The 22,660-nt window shown below is 47.2% G+C and overlaps 1 protein-coding gene and 1 long non-coding RNA gene across 2 annotated transcripts in view; one reads left to right on the forward strand and one right to left on the reverse strand.

The window, feature by feature from the left end:
- Positions 1 to 6,124: 6,124 nt before the first annotated feature.
- On the forward strand, positions 6,125 to 20,743 carry RASL12 (RAS like family 12). The gene is made up of 6 exons (XM_081171316.1): positions 6,125 to 6,603; positions 10,945 to 11,069; positions 11,943 to 11,999; positions 17,443 to 17,516; positions 19,120 to 19,310; positions 20,143 to 20,743. Exons 2-6 carry the CDS (start codon positions 10,952 to 10,954, stop codon positions 20,525 to 20,527), a joined length of 825 nt encoding a protein of 274 aa, XP_081027442.1. The 5' UTR covers positions 6,125 to 6,603; positions 10,945 to 10,951; the 3' UTR covers positions 20,528 to 20,743.
- A 1,286-nt stretch (positions 20,744 to 22,029) lies between these two features.
- LOC308573938 overlaps positions 22,030 to 22,660 on the reverse strand; it is a 61,827-nt gene continuing 61,196 nt past the window's right edge. The window contains exon 2 of the long non-coding RNA XR_014002260.1: positions 22,030 to 22,625. This is a non-coding gene — a long non-coding RNA (uncharacterized lncRNA). The remainder of the gene's footprint in view (positions 22,626 to 22,660) is intronic.

Consider the following 22,660-nt stretch of genomic DNA (forward strand, 5'->3'; position numbering starts at 1 on the left):
CTGCCCCCCCCATAAGTAAAAATCAATACAGATTGGAGGTTCTATCCCCCTAATGAAAGCCTGGCCCCTAACCTGGCTTTCTTGGCTACGTCCATGCCCCCACATCCTACCGGCAGAAAGGTAGCTACAGTGGTACCTCGGGTTACAGATGCTTCAGGTTACAGATGCTTCAGGTTACAGACTCCGCCAACCCAGAAATAGTACCTCAGGTTAAGAACTTTGCTTCAGGATGAGAACAGAAATCGCGTGGCGCCGCCACAGCAGCAGCAGGAGGCCCCATTAGCTAAAGTGGTACCTCCGGTTAAGAACAGTTTCAGGTTAAGAACAGACCTCCGGAACAAATTAAGTTCTTAGCCCAAGGTACCACTGTATTTAAATGTTTTGCATGTAAATAGAATGTGTTTTGTTTATAATTTTTAAAATTTATACAGAATACAGTTATGGCAACATAATGAAATGTTGTTGAAGCAGGAAAAAAACATAGAATCGTGGAGCAGGAAGGGAGCCCAAAGGTCATCTTTCGAGTACAACCCCTGCAATGTAGGAAACTCAGCTAAAGCATCAATGGCAGACGTCCATCCAACCTCTGCTTAGAAATCTCCAAGGAAGGAGAGAACCTCCTGAGAGAGATCCATCTTCCATGTATTATGAAAAGTAAACAACACTTATTAGACCGCAGTTGTTTGACACAGAGGGGAAAACCTACAGATACAGTCCAAAAAGCCACACAGGGAGTTCTGTATATATGGGAGAATTTTTTAAAAGCAAGTGGTCCTCACTGACCTGGTGCAAAAAGATATTGTCATCCGGAGGAGCCCTGGCTAAACCACTATAGCCCACCACAGCCTTACCTGGGAGTAAGGCCCACTGAAATCAGTGTGGCTTTCTTCTGAGTAGTAGATACTTAGTGACTTTCTAGATGCAAGTCAGCAGCACCAAATGACCTTGCTTGGCTAGGCGCTGGGGCAGATTTCACCCCATACCTTGCAGAACCAGGCTGATGCCACCGACAGGCCCTGCGCCTCTCAGCAACATCCGAAGGCCCTGATCCTCTAGGCGTTGGGGTGGATCACACCCTGCACCTTGCAGAGTCAAGCCCAGGCTGCCACCGGGCCCAGAACTGGTGGCAGCAACAGGCAGCTCCGGCTGGCCCAGCCCTATCCATTGCCATCCCACCATCGCACTTACCGGACCTGGGGGTTCTGGATCGCGGGCTCTGCTTGTCAAAATGGGAGCCTCAGCGATTGCCCTCTCCCGCCGGAAAGAAACCAGGACTGCTCTAATAAAATACACATGGCAAAAAGGAGCGCTAGGCCCTGGTGGCTTCCCCCTTACCCGCTTGTGATTGGCCAAGTGGATAGCCAGCCAATCAGGATTTTAAACAATTATTTTTTCTTCACTTCTCACTTTCCTCTGTGGCCCCCTATTCTTGTCCTGTGGCCTCCCGTTTATGCATTTGTGGAATGTTCTCTCCAGGGAGACTCAGCTGGTCCCATCGGTACCAGCCACCAAGCAAAAACATTCCTCTTCAACAAGGACTTTGGCTTTTAAAAATTCTACAGCCTTTTAAACTGTGGTGGGCATTGGTAATATTATTATTATTAATATTATTATTATATGCCTTTTGTGTTTCTGTGTTGTAAACTGTGATCTACAGCTGAGGGGTGTTATATAAATTTAGTAAATAATAATGTTGAGGGTGGGAGGAAGCAATTCTCAGGAAAAACGTCCTTTGAGAAATTTTGGCTCAGCTCTGCTACCGGCCGCTGGGTTTTCTTCTTTCCGCTGCTGCCTTCCCTGAGAGTGAATCTCCCTTCTCCTTGCAGGGAAGAAGATTAAGTGTCCCAGTTTCCTCTTTTTCATTCCAGGAGGTTTTATGGCTGCAATTAGATCGCACACGCACTCAAGTAAATCTTCCAGTGTTTAGCCTGCCGTGTCAGAAGGAGGAGGGTGTCTGCCAGAATTCGTGAGCAGCAAAGTGTGCTAGAGCGCCCCTTTCCCTCCTCTCCTCTTCTTTGTCTGATTCCACACTGGTCATTTAGGACATCATTTGCTTGGTCATTCCTTATGGAGAATCCATGTGATGTCACTGCAAAGCACTCCACTCTTATCTGTGTTGCCCTTGTTTGCTGTGTTCCCCCCCATAATTGCATCCTGTCAAAGCACGATCGAGACCTCTGATAGGAGTGCATACCCTACAACATTTCTCTGATGAAAATAGGGACATCCTATACAACTACTACCACAATACTTTTCTACTACTTTACTAGTACTACTTTAATACCATTTTACTTACTACTCTAATACAACTTTAACTTTACTATAACTTTACTACTGCTTTACTGCTACTATTTTTCCACTGATTTAATACTACTACTTTAGTATTCCTACTACTACTTTACTACTACTACTACTACTACTACTACTACTACTACTGTTTTACTGCTGCTGTTGCTTCACTACAGCTTTACTGTATATATCCTGCCCATCTGACTGGGTAGCCCCAGCCACTTGGGTCGGCTTTCCAATGTCACTACAACTTTACTATCACTTTACCATAACTTTAGTACTGTACTATAATGTTACTACACCTTTACTACTGCTTTACTACAACAACTATTTTACTACTGTTTTACTATTTATACCCCGCCCATCTGATTGGCGCCTTTGTATCCCTGTATAAATGTTTGGGGAAGTGGGAGGTGCCCCAGTTTCCCTTCTTGGACATCAACCACCATAGCCAGATATTAAAGCCGCCTTCCCCAGCCTGGTGCCCTCCAGCTGCTTTGCACTACAACTCCCTTCAGCCCCAACCAGCACGGCCATCTTGGCCACGGCTGATGGGAGGTCTAGTCCAAAACAGCCGGAGGGCACCAGGTTGGGGAAGGCTGGGTTAAAGCTAGGCAATAGAGTGAGGAGATGCTAAGGAGGACTGCAGGATCCTTCCACTTTTGGTAGATGACATCCAAAAGCAACAGCAGCATTATACAAACAGCAAGCACGATACAAGGACTCAGCCAAGTTGTTGTGACTTCTTAGTTGGTCCCAATGAAAATATTATGCTGTTAGATTCACTGCTCTGCCCACCGCAAGGACTAATATGCCTACCACAATTTTTAATAGTTGTGTAGAAGGACTGTGGCTCCATGGTAGAAAATCTGCTTTGCATGCAGAAGGTTCGAAGTTCAATCCGTGACACCTCCAAGTGTGAATGGTGAGCTGCTGCCAGCCAGTGTAGGCAATACTGAGCTAGATTGGCCCTTGGTGGGGCTATTTGGTTGGGGGTGCCTGCTTGCAGTGGCGTAGCGTGGGGGTGCAGGGGGGGCCGGCCGCACCGGGTGCAACATCTGGGGGTTAGGGTTAGGGGGCGCAAATCCACGGGTTAGGGGGCGCAAATTACTTGCCTTGCCCCGGGTGCTGACAACCCACGCTACACCACTGCCTGCTTGGGGGTTGCCTGCTTCTACTTTATGTTCTGTGTTTTATTTGTTTGGGGGAGTATGCCTGTTTGAAGGAGAGGAGTCTGAGCCTCACCACTTTTCCTTCTCCGAAATGGGCATTTTGTAGTGCCCAAAACATACTGTTAGATTTCCAAATGCATGCAAAAAAGTTGGGGAGCCCTGCTCTAACAGGTGCACGGCCCTAACTTAAAGCTCACGTACAAGGCAAGGGCTTTGCCATCTGTGTCGAGCAATCCATGGACACTCTCCCTGTGATGTGGTGTTGCTGCACACTGAACGTCCATAGTTTCCACTTGCAAGCAAGCCTTGACCTCTCCCATGACTTGCAACTGTCCTCAGGGGACACTCTTGTCAGCAGAGCTGCCAGCAAAACAGACCATTAGTCCAGGCATAGCCAGCGTACGTAGCTCCTTCCAAATATTGCTGGAATAGGAAGGATACCTGGGATAGCTCAGTCTGTAGAGCATGAGACTCTTAATCGCAGGGTCATGGGTTTGAGCCTCAAGTTGGGCAAAAAATTCCTGCATTGCAGGGGGTTGGACTAGATGACCCTCAGGGTCCCTCCCAACTCTACAATTCTCTGATTCTGCAATTCCCATCTTCCCTGACTCCTATGCTGGTTGGGGCTGATGGGAGTCCAGCAATGGGAGTCCCCATCCTCTGTTAGTTCGCCAAGCCTTGAGCTGCTTCTGCCTACGCAGACAAAAAGCGTCTCTCTGCAAGACTGAGCTCTCTACTAGCCTGACAAGTTCTGGTCCTTCTAACTGGAGCTCTTGGGGACTGAACCCGGGACCTTCTGCATGCAAAACACATGCCCTGATCCAAGCCAAGAGGAGCCCTGCTCTGAGCCCAGGAATAGAAAACAAAACAGAGACGCCAACCCAAAGGCGCATGTTGGCATGACGAAAGGGATGGCAGTGCTTTTACCTTCCTAAATATTTATGCTCCGTTGCTTTGCAGAGTCCTCCCCGCCCTGGCGACAGATGCCGTCGGGGTCACTTCCCTGAGCCAAGCCGTCTCTCGATGCTGCTGCCTTCGCTTCGCTTACCGTGATTGAGCTGTCCAAATAAAGAGCTGGCAAGTGCTCACTTCAAACTTTGAAAAAATAAGGATGTAAGCAGAGCCTGCTGGATCAGACCAAAGGCCCATCCAGCCCAGTATCCTGGTCTCACAGGGGCCAACCAGAGGCCTGTAGAAAACCCACAAGCAGGACCTCCTGCGATTCACAGCCACTGGCATTCAGAAGCATTCCTGCCTCTGACTATGGCGGCAGAGCACAGCCTTCCTGGCTAGTAGCCATTGATAGACTTCTCCTCCCTGAATTTCACCAGTCCTCCTTTAAAGCCATCTAAGTTGGTGGTCATCGCTGCCTCCTGTGGGGGTGAGTTCCACAGTTTAACTGTGCAACTGTATGAAGAAGTCCTTTCTTTTCTCTGTCCTGAATCATCCAACTTATGGATGCCCATAAATTCTAGTGTCATGAGAAAGAAAGAAAGAAAGAAAGAAAGAAAGAAAGAAAGAAAGAAAGAAAGAAAGAAGAAAGAAAGAAAAACAACAACAACAACAACAACCCTTGTCCAGTGGCGGAGGAACCCTCTCCGGCACCCTGGGCGGCGCAGTCCCTATGGGCACCCTGGGCACATGCGCAGTCCGTACGCAAGGTCTTGCACAGTCCACCGCAAGGACTAATATGCCTACCACAATTTTTAATAGTTGTGTAGAAGGACTGTGGCTCCATGGTAGAAAATCTGCTTTGCATGCAGAAGCTTCGAAGTTCAATCTGTGACACCTCCAAGTGTGAATGGTGAGCTGCTGCCAGCCAGTGTAGGCAATACTGAGCTAGATTGGCCCTTGGTGGGGCTATTTGGTTGGGGGTGCCTGCTTCCACTTTATGTTCTGCGTTTTATTTGTTTGGGGGCGTATGCCTGTTTGGAGGAGAGGAGTCTGAACCTCACCACTTTTCCTTCTGCGAAATGGGCATTTTGTAGTGCCCAAAACATACTGTTAGATTTCCAAATGCATCCAAAAAATTTGGGGAGCCCTTCTAACAGGTGCATGGCCCTATCTAAAGCTCACATACAGTATAAGACAAGGGTGGCACCCATGCAGACTGCAGGTACCCTCGGCCACTCTAAAGCTGGGGGGAGGCAGGGGCCATCTTCTCACCCTCCCAGAGTGGCACCCAGGGTGGCCCGCCCCCTCTGCCCCCCTTCCTATGCCACTGCCCTTGTCTCTACCCATTTTCTCCTTGCCATGCATAATGATATAAATGTACTATCATTTCATCTCTTAATTGCCTAAATTAATCAACCTGTATTTGGGTAAGAATTGCATACAGACGGAGTTGGTGGACAGTTTGAAGGACCCTGTGTGAGAGAGGGAAGGGGAGATCTCACAGGGTGAGAGGCTGTCAGAAGAAAAAGATGTTCCTAGGTGATAGCTGGTGGGGGGGCATATATTTTTCAGAATGGGACAAAGGATGGGATGCACTTGTGAGAGAAAATCTTGTCTGTTTCTATCTTCTTTTTATTATTCTTTGTGTGGGTTGTGGGTGGGTGGGTGCCTTTTATTGCATGGTGAAAATCTCAGGAAAGCTTTATTATCAACCTGCGACACAGGGTAGGCTGAAAAAGATGGCTCTGCTGCGGTGGGGGCATGTAGGTGGTTCTACTTTAAGAATGAAGCCAGAAAGATTCCCTTCCCCCTTTCTGGGCATCTTTTATATGATGTTGATTACTCGCCCAGAAGAAAAGGCCTCCTCCTCTTAAGCCTGCCCTTTGCTGATGGGAAACTCTGTCCATCAGAGGCCAGGAGAGGCAGCAGCTTTCCTTACAAGGAGTTTGGCAAGAGCTCAGCTGGCGAAAGTCTCAGGGAACGGGAGTTCCTCTTCCTCTGCCTCATTCATTCAAGTCAAATCGGAGTGACCTGCAGCTGTAGGGAGCAAGCAGACGCCTCTTTGTTCCCAGCGGTGAGAGAGAAGGGGGGAGCCCTCCTCGTTGCTCACTCCCTGCTTCGATTTGGGGAGGGAGGCCTTGGAGAGGGACTCTCGGCAGCCCGAAGGTGGAAACAGTTGTGGATGTGTGGCTGTCAAGTGACTGTGTCTTGCCAAGAGGTCCCATGGCCATCCAGCTCTAATCTGAAGGTGAGCGACTGCTGGTGGTGGTCCATTTTTGCTACTTCTTGGTAGCTCCATGGTAGAGCATCTGCCCTGCATGCAGGAGATCCTAGGTTCAATCCCCAACAGCATCTTTCCAGGTAGGTCTGAGAACATCCTCCCTCTGAAATCCTTGAGAGCGGCTGCCAGTCAGAGCAGACAATGCCGATCTAGATGGACCTGGTGGTCTGACTCAGAATAAGGCAGCTTCCCAAATCCCTGTGACCCTGGGGCCAAAAGGAAGGAGGGAATGCATGGCACCTGTGTCATGTGGGGTTGAATGAGGGGTGGGAAGAGTCAGCCAATGGATTTAAGACATAGGAGCATAAGAATCTGCCTTATACAGAGTTGAACCAGTGATCTAGCTCAGTATTGTCTACACTGGCTGGCAGCAGCTCTGCAGGATTTTGGGCAGAGGACATTCTGGCCTTACTTGGAGATGTCGTTCTGCATGCGGCACAGATGCCCTGATTGAGGCATAGATGTCCTTGCAGGGCTTTTTTGTTGCCCCACTGTCTTCTCTGCTTGAACAGGTTGTCTAGACTTCTACAGCATTCTGCTTGTTCTAGTTACTTTTTAAAATTATCTATCAAAATAAATTAAATCTCCCACTCTTCATCCAAAAAGAAGAAGAAAGTTCTCAGAGCAGCTTACGATTGTCTTTTTCTTTGGGGGAAAAAAGAAAAAGACAAGGCTTGCAATCTAAAAAGATACAACACTAAAGGAAAACAGATCAGGAGGGAGGAGGAAGAGTAGAGCACAGGAAACAAGGGTGCATACTCTGGGCCTTGTTGCATCTCTCCTATCAGCCTCAATACTCTATGGAAGAAAATATTGCCAGTCACCACCAGACTTTTAGAGAATTATGGGCTGGATGGGGGGATGAATTGTTGGTCTACCTATTTGCAGCTCTCAGACTTTCATATTCAGAGCTAACTCTGGATGTCAGATATTGTAGGCAGACATCTCAGAAGAGCTATAGCCGTGGCTTGTGAGCTTTCTAGAGGGATCTGCTTAGAAACAGAATGCTTGACCAGGTCAGTGTCAGTCTCACCCAGGAGTGCTTTGACAGATGTCCCTTACTGTGTTGGTGTGAAACCTGTTTACAGAATGCCAGTCACCCTTTGCTCACCTAGCCTCTACATTTTTCTCCCCTCCTCTCATAACTGTTACTTGCTGTTTAGATTGTAAGGTCCTTGGGGCAGTGACCTCCTCCCTCCATGAAACACCATTTAAGTGCATCGCTAATGATTTAAAATCAGGGACCTTGTCAGCTTGAAAGCTGTAAGGCTGCAATCTGGGAGCTGAGATGCAAACAGGAGCTTCACTTCAGCCAGTCATCATCGTCTGGACTTAGCTTTGGACCCTGTTTCCAGATCCAGGGTTCTACGCCAGCTTATGGAAAGGAATGACAAACCAGGCAGGGCCTCTGGGCATGTGCAGAAAGTTCTGCTCCCTGTCCACAAAGCAAGCTCTGCAGAGTTCCCTTCCCACCTAGGAAAGGGTGTGCGACACCCAGTTCAGAGAGGTGATCATGAGAATGGGAAATGCCCAGGTTTGAGAACCTTTGCGCTTCTGGCTAACAGTTGCAAGAGCAGGAAAGGCTGTTGGTTTCACGTCTTGCTCAAGTGGTTTCCTGGAGACCATCGTGGGAAGCAGAGATCCCTTAATGATCCCCAGTTTGCCAGGGATGAGTGTAATTTTATGCCAAGGACAGAAAATTAACTCATCTCATGAGAACTGGAGGAAGTCCTTGAATGAGTCAGATGTTCCTTGTTTTTCATGATGACCAGACTTGATCCTCAAAGCCTCTTACTTTGTTAGACAGGAGATAGTCAAGAGTTAAGAGTGGCATGAAGGAGGCATCATTTCCTATGATGAACACACATCTTCATTTTGACTTGCATCCAAAGCTGCACTAAGCCACTCGTTATATTAGTGCAAGGATTTCTGTTTGTGCAACAGAATGTTCTCTACCTCCCCCCATAGAATCACAGATTTGGAAGCAACCCTGAATGTCATCTAGTCCAACCCCCTGCAATGCAGGAATCCTGCCCACAGCTGTTCCTGAGTGGGCTTAAACCACCATCCACCAGCCAGATTCATTGCAGTCCCCATGCACCCCCTAAACCTGTTCTGGGGTTTCCCCCCAACTCTTCAGAACAGATATGGGGAGGGTGGATGGCACCTGAGATGAGAGAAGAGGGGCAAGTTTTTTTTGCACAAGCCAAAATCCTTTTGCTAATGGAACAAGGGCTTTAAATAATGTTCTTTGTCCCGCCATCGTCATCGTTGGTCATTCTCAAGATCTGTAACACAATGGCAGTGCACATGCTTAGCTTGCAGAAGGTTCAGTCCTCAGCATCTTCAGGTAGGGCAGGGAGACAGGCGTTTTTGAAATCATGGAGAGCCACTGCCAGTCATTGTAGACCACTGACAACTAACATGGTGCCCTTTGCATATTGTTGGACTACAACTCCCATCAGCCTCAGCCAATGTGTCCAACAGGGATGATGGGAGCCCAGTGAAACCTAGAGGGCACCAGGTTCACTTCCCCTGATGCAGACTATCCTGAGCTAGATGGACAAAATGGGGAGTGACCATAACTCAACACTAGAACATTTCTCTGCATGTAGGAGGTCGCCAGTTCAATCCATGACATCTTCAAGTAGGGCTGGGAAGGACTCCTGCCCCAAACCCTGAAGCCAATCAGCACTGAGCAAGATGGACCATGGTCTGGTGTGGTAGAAAGCAGTTCCTACGTTTCTAAGCAGGCTTGGAAGTTATCAAGAAACCTATCGTGCCCGCTGAGCAGAAGCACAAATGGGATTTTGTGAACACCCCACAGCAGGGGTAGCCAACATGGTGCTCTCCATATCTTGTTGGACTACAGGTCCCATCAGCCCTGGCCAGCATGGCCAAGGGTACAGGGCTGATGGGAATTGTAGCTCAACAAGATTTACAGGTTTGCCACGTTGGCTACCCTGACATCACAGACTTTGAAAATGTCATGCCAGTTCTGTGGACAAACTCTAGTCTTCATTGACAGTGCACAGCAGGGCCTTAGGGGGATGTTGTAACAGCTTGGTTTTCACAATTTCAGAAGAAAGAAATTGTCCTAGAAAACAGTAAATCACACTATTTATTTATTTAATTTAAAAATATCACTTAATAAATTTTTTTATCTCCGAGGCAATCAAACAAAACATTGGTATCAATTTGTAGAAAAGTACAAGCTTTCCTAAAAGCTAAGGAAAAACAGACCCGAAGTACAAATCACAGATTAAACTGAGCAGCTTACAAAACAGATAATTAAAAAACTAAGAGTCCAAGTCCAGGAAATCTGGAGTAAACAACATACCGGTATAAGTTTTCATGAGGTGTTCAGAGGTCATTACCATATCTGCCTCCTTAATCACCTGAGGGAGAACATTCCAGAGGGTGCATGATGTCATCGAGAAGGCCGGCTTCTGTGACCACTGGCTGGTTGTGGAATGATCTGCAGGGACTTCTCAGAATATATTCAAAACCAGCTTGGTATGTACTACGGGGGGGGGGCAGTCCACTAGGTATCCTGCCCCCAGTTTACTTCTACCTTGAACTTCATATCCACCAAGGAATTAGTGAACATGCTTGTGCTTCTGGCAGCGTGCCTGCTTATTGTGCAATTAAGAAAAACCAAATTATTAAAATTATTAGAAGTGTGTCCTAGGGTTGCCATATTCCCCAAAGTGAAAATCTGGTCAAAGTTGTTGGCCTTTATTGGGAACATCTCCCTTTTTAAATCGCTCTACTTGCCCATGGGGTGCTCTGGTCCATGGGGTCACGAAGAGTCGGACATGACTAAACAACTCAACAACAACAACAACTCACCCATATGTCCAGGTTTTCCCAGACATTTTGCAGATTCAGCAAAAATCCACACGGACGCCATTTTTAGAGCCTGATTCCCGGACATATGGCAGCCCTATATCTTAGGAGCTGTAATTTGTTAAGGATGCTGAGAGTTGGAGACCTTAGTCTCTTTATTCCCCTCCCAGAGCTACAACTCCAAGAGTAGTTTAACAATCAATCCCTCTTCCCAGGAAATTCTGGGAATTGAAGCTCTAGCAGGGGACCAGGTGTCTCCTACCAACTCTCAGCACCCTTAACACATGACAGCTCCCAAAATCCTTTGGGGGAAGCCATGACTGTTTAAAATGGTATCCTGGTGCTTTAATATGTAGTGTGACTGTTACTTGAGGCTGTCTCAACAGGACAGGCTGGAAAGAGAAAAAACGAACTGATTACTACCGGAGGATGTCCCCAAATTTGTTTCTGTTCCCACAGCCAGAGGATGTCTTCCATGTTCAGCAAGACTCGGACAGCCCACTGTGCGAATGAGCGCCATCTCCACACCTTTCCCCAGGAATGCAACGTGGCCATATTGGGGTGTCAAGGATCTGGAAAATCAGGTTAGGAGATGTTGGAGGACCTGGGAGTAGGGAGGGGGAAGAAATTGTAATTCAGCTCACTTGTAAAGTTGAACCTGTTTAATTCGCACAGGGAGCAGCACATTCCCATTTCTCCTCAGGTGGTGAAAAGGGACAAAAACCCCAACCCCCCATTATATCACAGCTTTCGTCCATCCTGGAACCCAAAGTGATGTTCATGTGGTTCCCAGGAGCTCACTTAACCAGGCACTGATAAGACTACGATTGTCTAACTTGTGGCCCTCCAGATGTTGTTGGATTCCATCAACTTCCAGCCCCAGCCAGTGCACCCAGCTGTCAAGGATGATGGGAATTGTAGTTCAACAACACCTGGAAGGCCACAGGCTAGCTAGTCCTCAAAAACACCCCAATCTGCTTTAGCTATAGCAAAGTGATGGTCCCATGAGCTCTCACATCATGCCCTGGGACCATCTGCCGCAGTAGTCCCAGCTGTGGTACTGCCCATGCACCTGCTCAAAAGCGGAACTGCTCTCTCTTCATGTCTACTGCTTGCAGGCTAGAAGGTAGGTCTTCGCAGGATAGGGTCCCAAGCAGAAGGGTCCGTTCCTTGTGTGTGTGAGGCTTTTCAGGGGTCGCTGGGAAGATGGCGGCTGTAACAACTTCTCCTTCGTGAACCCTCCGGATTACAAACCTTTTATAGCCTTTTATAGCCGTTTACTGCCATTTTTATAGCTGTTTTATTAGACTTTTAAATTATTTTACTTCTGTTACTTGTGTGCAAAACTGAGGTCTTTCTCATCCATTTCAGCAATAAAATAAAATAATAATCTTCCTCTTCTGGTGAGGACTCACTGCTGGAACTAAGTATCTCTCTCTTTCTCTGGCTTCTTTCAGCGTTGACAGTGAAGTTTCTAACCAAGAGGTTTATAAGCGAATATGATCCTAACCTAGGTAAGAAGACCTTGCTCTGATCTCATGGATTCCCCTTGCACCCCTCCTTCCTCCTCCCTCCTCCTCCCCTTCTTCCTATGTTCATTTTTGAATCAGTCCTTTATTCAGAACCATGAGGCCTAGAATCTTGCTTTATCATTAGGGGAAAGATCATAGATGAGTGATATAGTACATGCTTTGCATGCAGAAGGCCTAAGGTTCAATCCCCAGCATCTCTGGGTAGGACTGGGAGAGGTCCCTGGCTGAAACCTTAGGACTCCTAGAAACAATGCCTTATATGGAGTCTGGCATTGGGCTCATCTACCTCCAAATGCTCAAAATCCAAAGATCTGCTTGTGCAAATTTATTTATTTATTGCAATTATATCCCACCTTCTCATCCGAGTTGCTCAAGGTGGTTCTCCCCTTCTTCACTGAATCCCAACAACATCCCTGTGAGGTAGATTAGGCTGAGAGGCAATGACTGGCCCAAGGTCACCCAGTGGTGATTTGAACCCTGTTTTCCCAGATCCTAGACTAACACTCTAATCACTACACCACACTGGCTCTCTCTATTCTTTGCAAGAAAAGTTTGCTTTTCAATTGGGTAAAGGAGGGCAGTGGTGGAAGTGCCTCCCTTCCCTCAGAGGAACTTATCTTCCACCCCACTGTATTTCTAAATGTGCCTCTGAGAATAAGTATCGTTGCATGCCACTCCAGTCTCTGAGCGGTGTGAGATTCCAGGTGCTTACCACCCAGGGTTTGTATTTCCTTTTGGAAATGAGGCACAGCGGAGACTATGGTGTCTTTATGATAAATGGTTTACCTGAGCCTACAATGGAGGGGTTCACAGCATTAACTATTGGATCAACTATTGCTCTGCTTCTCGGGCTTTGCAGCTTGCTGCTTTGCTTCTCAGTCACATCACAACAAAACTCAACCCTAAATTCAGGCTTTGTCCCTCTAACAATCCCTAAATTGAGGGAGGGGCCCCAGCCTTTTGGCATCTGGCACAGAGTCCCCTTTCCTTTGTTCTCTTAATGGCCAATCTCTCAGGTGATTATCTCATCAGGAAACTGGCCTGACTTCTATTTTAACACTTGCTGGATCCAGGAATTGGAAAGGGTAGGGTACCCTGAACCCATAACAGTATTTATGCAAAGACAATTTATCTGCCTCCTGGATGAACAGAGCAATAGCACTTTGAGATCACTTGGGACAAACCTGCAACTCTCACCCACAAGGACTCCTCAGAGACACAAAAAAGGGGGTGGGTTGTTTGTCCTAGAAGTGTCCAGTAATAATTAAGCAGAAAAGAGACCCAATTGTTGGGTCTCTGGGGGACATCAGCCACCGTTCCATCTGCCTTCTCGGAGAAATGGCGAGATGGGGGGGTGGGGAGAGCTTGTCCGGAAATATTCCAAGGTATTTTAAGTTGCGATGTTTTTTTCCGCCATTGTTTCAAAACAAACTGCCAAATTTAGAGCACATACCAAGGGACGAAGCAGAGATGGAAAACACTGATTGTGTAGCAAGCAAAGGCAAGGCAGCCAGGATATAAAACGAAACCCTCTAAATATCTCTGTGTTGCTCTCTTTTACTGTTTGTGAGCTGGGAGGCTTGTGGACGGCATGCACATTTCATTGAGGCAGCGATAGTCAGCTTTCCCCAACCTGGTAACCTGAGGAGGTTGCTGGACTACAGTTCCCATTACCACTGACCATCCCTGTCTGGGGATGATGGGAACTGCGGTCCAGCAACATCTGGGAGGCCACATCTCAGTCACTTCTGTGCTACAGGGTTGTCCAGATAGTGGCTACACTGACTGATATGGGCTCTCCGAGGTTTCGATTTCCCAGCAATTTCTGGAAATGGCAGGGAATTGAAATTGCCATCTTCTGCTGCTCTACCACAGACACAGACCCTCTCATGTTTTGCCAAGAACCAGAAAATCAGGGGTGTACATAGAAGCAGTGACAGAGCTTCATGCTCCAGTACTGGGGGCGGGGCGGGGAGCAGGAGGGGGAAAGCCTGGCATGTGTCCCGGGGTGGGGCATGCCACCTGCAGGGGCGTGGCACCCAGCACTCTTCCCGCACTCCTCTTCTTCCGCCAGTGCATAGAAGACACAGGAAGAAGAAAGGTACCAGAAGATGGGACACAGGCCATATCTGCACTACACATTTAAAACAGTATCATCCCACTTTAAACAGCCATGTCTTCCCCTAAAGAATCCTGGGAGCCATAGTTCATTAAGTGTGCTGAGAGTTGTTTGGAAACCAACTCTCAATTCCCCAAATGGTTTAACAATCAATTCCCTCTTCCTAGCACCCTTTACGTACAAACCACAGATCCCAGAATTCTTGGGGGTAGGGAAGCCACGACTGCTTAAAGTGGGTCGATACTGCTTTAAATCTATAGTCCAGATGGGGTCTCAGATCAAATGTCCAATCTGTGGTTTGCTTGCTACTTCCAAGCCATTGCATTGAAAATGTGTTTTTAAGGGTTGAGGGTACAGCATTTCTGACATTCTGCAGTGTGATAAGCTGCGGTATACGGAGTCCCTTTTCTATGCAACTTTTAAGGATGCGATTGCCATGCATTTCCATGGGTTTGCTTCTGAAAGCAGCCTAAACACTAATATAGATACCTGATTCCCTCTCTTCCTTTTTTTATTTTTAAACATAGTCTAAATGGTGCAGAAACAGCTCTATCTGAATGCACAAACCTGCAATGCGTTAACTTTGGCAGGGGTCTTCTTTCTAAAAACAAATGGGTCTGGCTGGGCCAGAATTCAGCGCTCACAATTACCTTGTGCTGCCAATGTTAAACATTTCCAGCATACTTTCCCACTGATTGCATTCAAGCAAACGGGGCTGCTTTTTTTAATAGGCCAACCTCAAAGGGGATGGCAACGAGCCGCAAATGATTTATGGTGAGTTATGCATGCAGGCAAAACCCAGGAACTCATCTGAAGGCCTCCTCACTTTAATGGGTTCTGTGTTCCCAAATATTCATTCTTCAAATGTCGGCAATTATAACCTTGTTTTCAACAAAAGGAAAAGGAGTGGAGGATGCCGCTGCACCAGTTTTGAAGTCTCTGTGAAAATATTACTCTGCGGAAATATCTTGCTAGATGAATCACTGGGCATTCATTTAGCAGAGCAATGAAAAGGGCATGGAAATGTTTTTTAATTGGACCGAGAGAGTTTTCCCTTTGCTTTGAAGGTCATTATTGTCCAGCTTCTGGGGCAATCCAGAAAAGAGGTGGGGTGGAATTTCCAGTGTGGTTTCTTGTCCTCTGGGATGCCCGTCCTCTGAGATGAAAATGGTCCCTGGTGACTGCGGGGAAAACCCTTCAAAAGATGGAGCTAGGGGCTCTTTTGTCCTTGCAGAATAAACTTTGCAACCCCATGCACTGCTTAGTTAACCAGGGAAACTGTAGAGGGGCAAAGGATAGCCCTTAGCTTGGTCATGGGGCATCTGCTTTGCATGAAGAAGGTCCAGTGGTTGGGAAGGACTCTGAACTGTAAGTTAGGAGAGCTGCTGCTGGTCAGTGTGAACAATACTGAGCTAGATAGACCAAGGATCTGGCTGTATGTATGTATACAAGCAGGGAAATCTCGCTTGATTCTGGAGGGAAGGCTTAGTGGAAGAGCACACACTTTGCATGCAGAAGCTTCCAGATTCATTCCCTGGCGTCTCCAGGTAGGGCAGGGAAAGACTCTCTGTCTCAAACCCTGCTGCCTGTCAGAGCAGACAATACTGAACAAGATGGACCAAGAATCAGACCTGGGATTTTTTCCCCTGCTAATTGATGCATCTGCAGAGAAGAAGAGCTCAGGCTGCCAACAGCTTCATCTGTGTGTCAGTGACAAGACAGTTGAGATGTAATCTTGCAGAAATTCTTGGCAGGTGACTATTCTGAGTCAAGCCCAGAGGCCTGGGATGGGGAGAGGAAAATTTAGGAGAAAGCCAGAGAGCCGTGTGTGTGTGTGAGAGAGGTGGCAAAGGTCTGGACCTATCAAATCTCTTTCCTGAATGTAGAGATTCCAGGAAAGGGGGCTAGAGATTATGTTTGCCAGTTTGCCTGCCTGCCTGCCCATCCATCCATCCATCCGTCCGTCCGTCCATCATCTATCTATCTAACTATAACTGTCTGTCTATCCCCTCATCTCTTTTCTTGATTCAAGAGGAAACATTCAGGCAATATTTCTACCTGCTTTCTCAGCAAGAAGCAGATTCCAGATCCCAGTGTTTTGGCCAATCGGTCCAAAGGGGACCGAGATGACTGTCAAGCACTTGACACTTTCTACTTTTGCATTTTTAATGTGACGGAGCCAGTTTAGGTTTGAAGCACAGAAGACGCAGCAGAAGGCAGCCACTCCAGCCTGTAAGCCCAGGACACATCACTGGTGCCTTCCAGGTGGCAGGAGACAAAAGACATATTGAGGGCTTCTCCTTGCAGCCAATTGCTCATCTAGCTTTGATTATGGTGGGATGGAAGCAGGGCTAGCCCTACCATGAGAAGCAGAAGGAGGGGTCCACTCAGGAGGTAGAGGCTGGGGGAAGCAGGCAGTAGCAACATTTTGGAAAACAGAGCTGTGTGGAACCCACAGTTCTGTCCCATCACCAGGGTTGACATAAGATCAACTGCTTGCCTAATTGGCTTCTGCCCATGGAATGGGATGGAATCTCACTTAGCCTCAAGCAGAAAAAAGTATTGGATGAATCCTGGACAGAAAGGCTCCATTCTGACATAGCATGTTGCTTGAGGGTAGCCGGGTGGAAAAGTGGATGGGACTCCTGAACCTTTAATAGTGTGTAGAAGAGAAGATTTCAGCTGGTCATGCAACTATCAAAGGTGCAGGAGCCCAGTCCTCCTCCTCCTCATTATTATTATTATTATTATTATTATTATTATTATTATTATTATTACTACTACTACTACTACTACTACTACTACTACTACTACTACTGCATTTATATACCGCCCTATACTCACAGGTCTCAGGGTGGTTCACAAGATAAAATCATAAGATAAAAACACAAAATGCATAATAAAAATAAGAACAAGAACAACCTAATAATCCCCCCAACACACTTTTAAAGGGCATTGGATGTCAATCAGCCAAAGGCCTGGTTAAAGAGGAATGTTCTGCCTTGCGCCTCAAGGTGTATAATGAAGGCACCAGGCGAACCTCCCTAGGGAGAGCATTCCACAAATGGGGGACCACTGCAGAAAAGGCCCATTGTTGCGATGTCACCCTCTGGACCTCTAATAGAGGAGGCACATGAAGAAAGGCCTCAGATTATGATCTCAGAGTCTGGGTAGGTTTATATGGAGAGAGGAAGTCATTGAGGTATTGCAGTCCTGTTGACCACCCTAGTAATGGCTTGGGTTTGGGTTTAGAAGCTGGTCTGCTTCTAGATTAATGCCATTTTTAAAAAAAACATTGTCTTGCAGAGGACACATATGCTTCAGAAGAGGTGGTGGACCAACAACCAGTTCTACTGAAAGTCATGGATACAGCCGACCAGGTAATGGAGAACTGAGTCCTGGCACAAAGGCTCCTTTGCAACTGCACCATTCATGCACTATCTTACTGTGAACTTGAGCATTTCTGTTCACCAGAGGCACACTCTGCTTTGGACACTGGCGTCAAGTTGCCTCTTTCTCCTCTTCATTGCCCTGGAATATTTTTAAAGTTTATTAGGGACAGTGTCAGGTAAATAGAATAGGGTTTATTTTAAAACCAAGCTTCTTTTAATTGCCTTCTTTTGAAAGGCAGAATGACAGATTAAATGGATGAATGCCAAAGCCAGCCTGCAAGCCTATCTAAGCACAGGAACAAAATGCCCCATTCTTATAAGGCTCTGAGGATTAGTTGGCCCTAGGCACATCAGGAGTCAAATTGCATAATGGCTCTTGTTTCTAATGCTGCAAACAATGGACAAAAGCGGGAGGAAGAGGAGGGGAGCTGCTAGCAGCTGGCCTGCAGCACCTTTCTTGTGAGTAACAGCCAAAGCATTTTGAAAGTTTTTCAGTTTAGAAATAACAAGGCACGATGCAGATTTTTGACATTATACATGGTGTCTGGGGATGGAGAGAATTCTTTCTCCCTCGTAGCACTAGAATTCAGGGTCACTCAGTGGCATTCATTGGTTGGCTTTAGAGGCGGAACAGAGAAAAGGAAGCCCTTCTAACAACTCCTGTGACCAACTTGCAGAACTCACTGCTGTTATAAGTTGTGCTGCTGTCCTTAGTTGCTTTTAAAGGGGTGGGAGGCGGGGATAAACAAATTCCTGGAGGAAACAGCTATGAAGTTTAATTTATTTGTTGCATTTATACCCCCCCCCACCTTCTTCTGCAAAGAGCCAAAGGTGGCCTACATGGATTCCCCTCCTTCTTGAATCCCAACAAAAACCTTGTCAGATTGGTTGGGCTAAGAGGCTGTGAAATTCTTATGGGTACCGTGCAAGTTGCTTCATAGCCAAGTGGGGATTTGAACCCTGGTCTCTCAGGCCCTAGCCTAACACTCTAACCACTACACCAAGAGCCATTCAGCGTTCTTGGTGCAGTGTGGGACTAGGCTTGGGGAGACCTGGGTTCAAATCTCACACAGCAGTTAAGTTCACAGGATGGCCTTGGACCAGTCACCATTTTCCAGCCTACCCAACCTTGCAGGTTTGTTGTGAGGTTAAAATGAAGATGGGAGTTACCAGGTCCTTGCAAGCATCCTTTTTATTGTACTGAGGCAGTTATACCGCAGCATTCTGCAGCCTCCCCAGGTGCCTGCATTTCCTGTTCTGAAACAGCCCAATGAGAGGAGTTGCCTCATGTTGCCTTCTCATCATGGATACCCGGGAAGGCTGCAGAGTGTGGACCACTGGAAAGATGATTTGTAGAATGAAATCACAAACAACTTTCAGCCACCCATGAAAATTTCATTTAAATTTTCTCTCCCTTTTGAGGAGGAAGAGCAGGATATGCATGGGATTGGTAAATAAATTTTCAAATGCAATTTAAGAACATAAGATGAGCTTCCTAGATCATGCCAATGGCCCATCTAGTCCAACATGCTGTCCTCAGTGACCACCCAGATAGTCACTAATGATCCCCATGTGGTTGGTTCCCTGCTAGGATGTGCCAGTGAGCTGCGAGCGATACTTGAATTGGGCCAGCGCATTCATGGTGGTCTACAGCATTGACAACCGGAAGAGCTTTGAGGGAAGCCAGCAATACTTGGACATCATAGCACTGCACCTGAAAAATGCCCAGCATGAATCTCCGGTTTTCCTGGTGGGGAACAAGCTGGACATGGAACAATACAGGTAATGCCTTAAGCAGGCACCTACTGAGACCATTACTGTTTACACTGACTGGCAGCAGCTCTCCAGGGTTTCAGGGAGTAGTCACTCCCAGCCCTGCCTGGAGATGCCAGGGATTGAACTTAGGACCTTCTGCATACAAGGCAAGACGCTGTACCATGGACTTATGGCCCTTCCCCATAAATGAGAATGATGAAGAAGCCTGACGCTCCCCAAACAGGCTTCTTAGTTCAAATGATGATGTAAAATTGAGCACCCTATATCAGGGCTGGGGGACTTCAGGTTTTCTGAATCTAGTTTAAGAAAACCAGAACCCCACGATCTATCAGCCAGACCTATGCAGTGGCATACTTAATTTGCATTTTCTGAAATATGCAAACTGAAACTCAGACATCTTTCAAAATTCTCACTTCTCTGAATTTGCCATGCAGTTCCCCAGCCAAGAAAAGTGTGCAAAATTCCATACGCTAGCATGAAGTGTGCATAAAAATGCATGCGAAATAACATACAAAAATTCATTAAAGAAGGGAATATATTAGCGAAAGCATGCTTTGCAAAAATGTTGTTATTAGGAGCAGTTCACACAAAATCTTATGAATTGTCTTGAGGACTTTAAAACAAAAACAAAAAAACAAACTCAGAAATTGAAATGTGGAGAACTCAACTTAATGAGAAATGAGAAACAGAAAAACAAAAAATGGCCAGATTCACCCACCATCAGAGTCCCTAGCCCAGGCCTTGCAATGCCTAGACCCCCAGAGCACTATTTGAGCAGGGGTTATTTGTAGGTCAAATGGTCTGTTGGAGAGTGACCATTTCTGATTTCTTTTCTCAGGCAGGTGACCAAAGCTGAGGGGATTTCTCTGGCCTCCAAGTATGGCTCCTCCTTCTATGAAGTCTCGGCCTGCCTGGATTTTGAATCCGTGCAGCACATGTTCCACGAGGCGGTGCGTGAGGTGAGGCGGGAGATGGAGAGGCACATGGCGGTCCGCCCCTTGTTCATCATCGAGGAGAAGCCGTCCCTTCACCTTGTCCCTCCAGCCGCCATGGCCTCCAAGCACAGTCTGGCCAGCTGCACCTACAACACTCTCTCCACCGTGAACTTCAAGGAAATCCCTTCGGTGGCCCAGGCCAAGCTGGTCACGGTAAAATCCTCCAGGGCCCAGAGCAAGAGGAAGGCTCCAACGTTGACATTACTGAAGGGATTTAAGATCTTTTGAAGGGAGCCTGCAAAGGGCTGCTTCAGGATGGGAGAGCAAGTTGGGGCCCTTTGCCTGACTGCATTAACCCTCAGCAGCCATCTTAAAGGCTGGTGTACTGGCCTTCCTTGCTTTCCGTGTGGTCTCTCGTACTAGAGCAAAGCATGCTGGGAACATAAAAAGAGCCTTGCTAAAGATTCATCTAGTCCAGTGACCAGTTCTCACAGTGACCAACAGATGCTTATGGGGAAAACACAAGTAGCACATGAGCGGAACAGCAACTCTCCCTATTTGTGATTCCTAGCGGCTGCTGTTTTGGGACCTAACATCTCCAACAATAGTGGTTTTCAGTGACAAGGCTGCACCCTCCTGTTCAGGCTCCAGTTCAGTCACTGCTGTGCTGCTTTCTGCTCTCCCTCAACCCGGCTGATCAAAATCCTCCCCAGCTTCCACTGGGGCTCTCTACTCCTCGGGAAGGTCAAACGGGAAGAGCTGACATCCCTGCTCCCCCTTCCAAAGTGACTGAAGTCCAACCCGGGTCAGCACCCCATTTCTCCCTCCTCCATCAGAGCCTGCTATGCCAATGCCAAAACTGCAGGGCTAACGGCATCAAGCGACTGTGCTGCATGCAGCTTGACCAGGATTAGGATTGACGCTGCTCCAAGACCTTTTTCAAATTCTGCACCTAACGCACGGATACCTTACAACCGACAGAAATTGCATTGCATACTTGCATACTTTTGTCGCTCTTACAAAGTTTGTCTGCATTATGATTGGCATTTTGTAACTGCCAAACTGTGTGTGTGATAGGCTAGGAAATGGAGATAGCAGATGGAGATAGCAGGAGGACAGGCAAATGTGCTGGGGTGTGTGGGCAGGAGCACATGATGCATGTGCCGTTGAAACAAAAAGTGCCTGTTGTTTGGGTATTGAGGATGCCTCCACGTCCAGCTTTCCAACGCACTGCCAAAGAACAGGCTAAAGGGACACAGAGCCCCCTGGTGAAAGAATGACATATCGTTCCTTGCATACCTTTCCCGTCAGTGCTCCTGGAGCAGGGGTCACCAGCTTTTTTTGGCCTATGAGCACATTTGCAAACCGGAGAATCTGTCCTGGGCATCACACACACACAGCACATTCAAGTACACACTGCAAACCTAAAGTGCATTCAGAAGCGGAGAGTATTGTGTTCGTTTTCCTGCTAGCCCTTCTGAACTGATTTCTAATGTTCCTTTCACACTGCAGTGTCACAGAGCTCTGGCTTTATGGCTAAGATACAGGCCTGCCACTATAGGTGCCAACTCCCCAATAAAATATTTGAGGGGGTAAGTTAATGGGCATTGCCATTCAAATGGTGTTTGTGTGTGCCATATCTTGTGATTGATTATGCAGGGCAGGGCTTACCTGGGCCCCCTTGAAATATTTTATTCAAGTTGGCACCCAACAGTGGGTGAGGTGTGACACGACAACAAGCATCATGGGACCACATTGCTACTACCCACCTCAAAAAAGGTTTTTTTTTGGTCTTGTAAACAAAACAGCCCCAAAGACACCTGAATAGCCTCAAAACTACAGTGGTGGGGCAGGTAAGTTCCACTCTTTACCTGCTGTGCAAGGCAAAGAGAGCTTCCCTTGAAATGCAAATAGCAGCTTCTAAGGGGCAGTTGTGGACTGTGGCAGGGAGAGAGAGAACAAAACTTCGCAATCTTTGCATGCCCCAAACCCACCCTGTAACAGACCAGAGCTGGTCAGGCTCCATTGTGGCTGCTGCTTACACCTCACAAGAACAAAGATGCCAACTGCATCTGTGCCACTGAGGTCCCATCTATTTCTGTCCTTAAACTAGTTTTGGGGTCCAGAGAAGGATCTGTGAGTGAGGCTGGGAGGTTTCTAATAGGGGAATATAAGGTAAAAGCCCATTCTAGCCCATCATCTGGTTCTCACACTGGCTAACCAGCTGCTCCCAAGCAGGACCTGAGTGCAACAGTGCTCTCAAAATAAGGACATAAGATTTTCCCTACTGGATCTGGCCAAAGCCCCTCTAATCCAACACCCTGTTCTCACAGTGGCCAACCTAGAAGATATCCACAAGTAAGACCTTAGAGCAGCCTTTCTCAACCTGTGGGTCCCCAGATGTTGTTGAACTACAACTCC

The sequence above is a fragment of the Podarcis bocagei genome, assembly GCF_964188305.1.
Source record: "Podarcis bocagei genome assembly, chromosome: 14".
Classification (NCBI taxonomy): domain Eukaryota; kingdom Metazoa; phylum Chordata; class Lepidosauria; order Squamata; family Lacertidae; genus Podarcis; species Podarcis bocagei.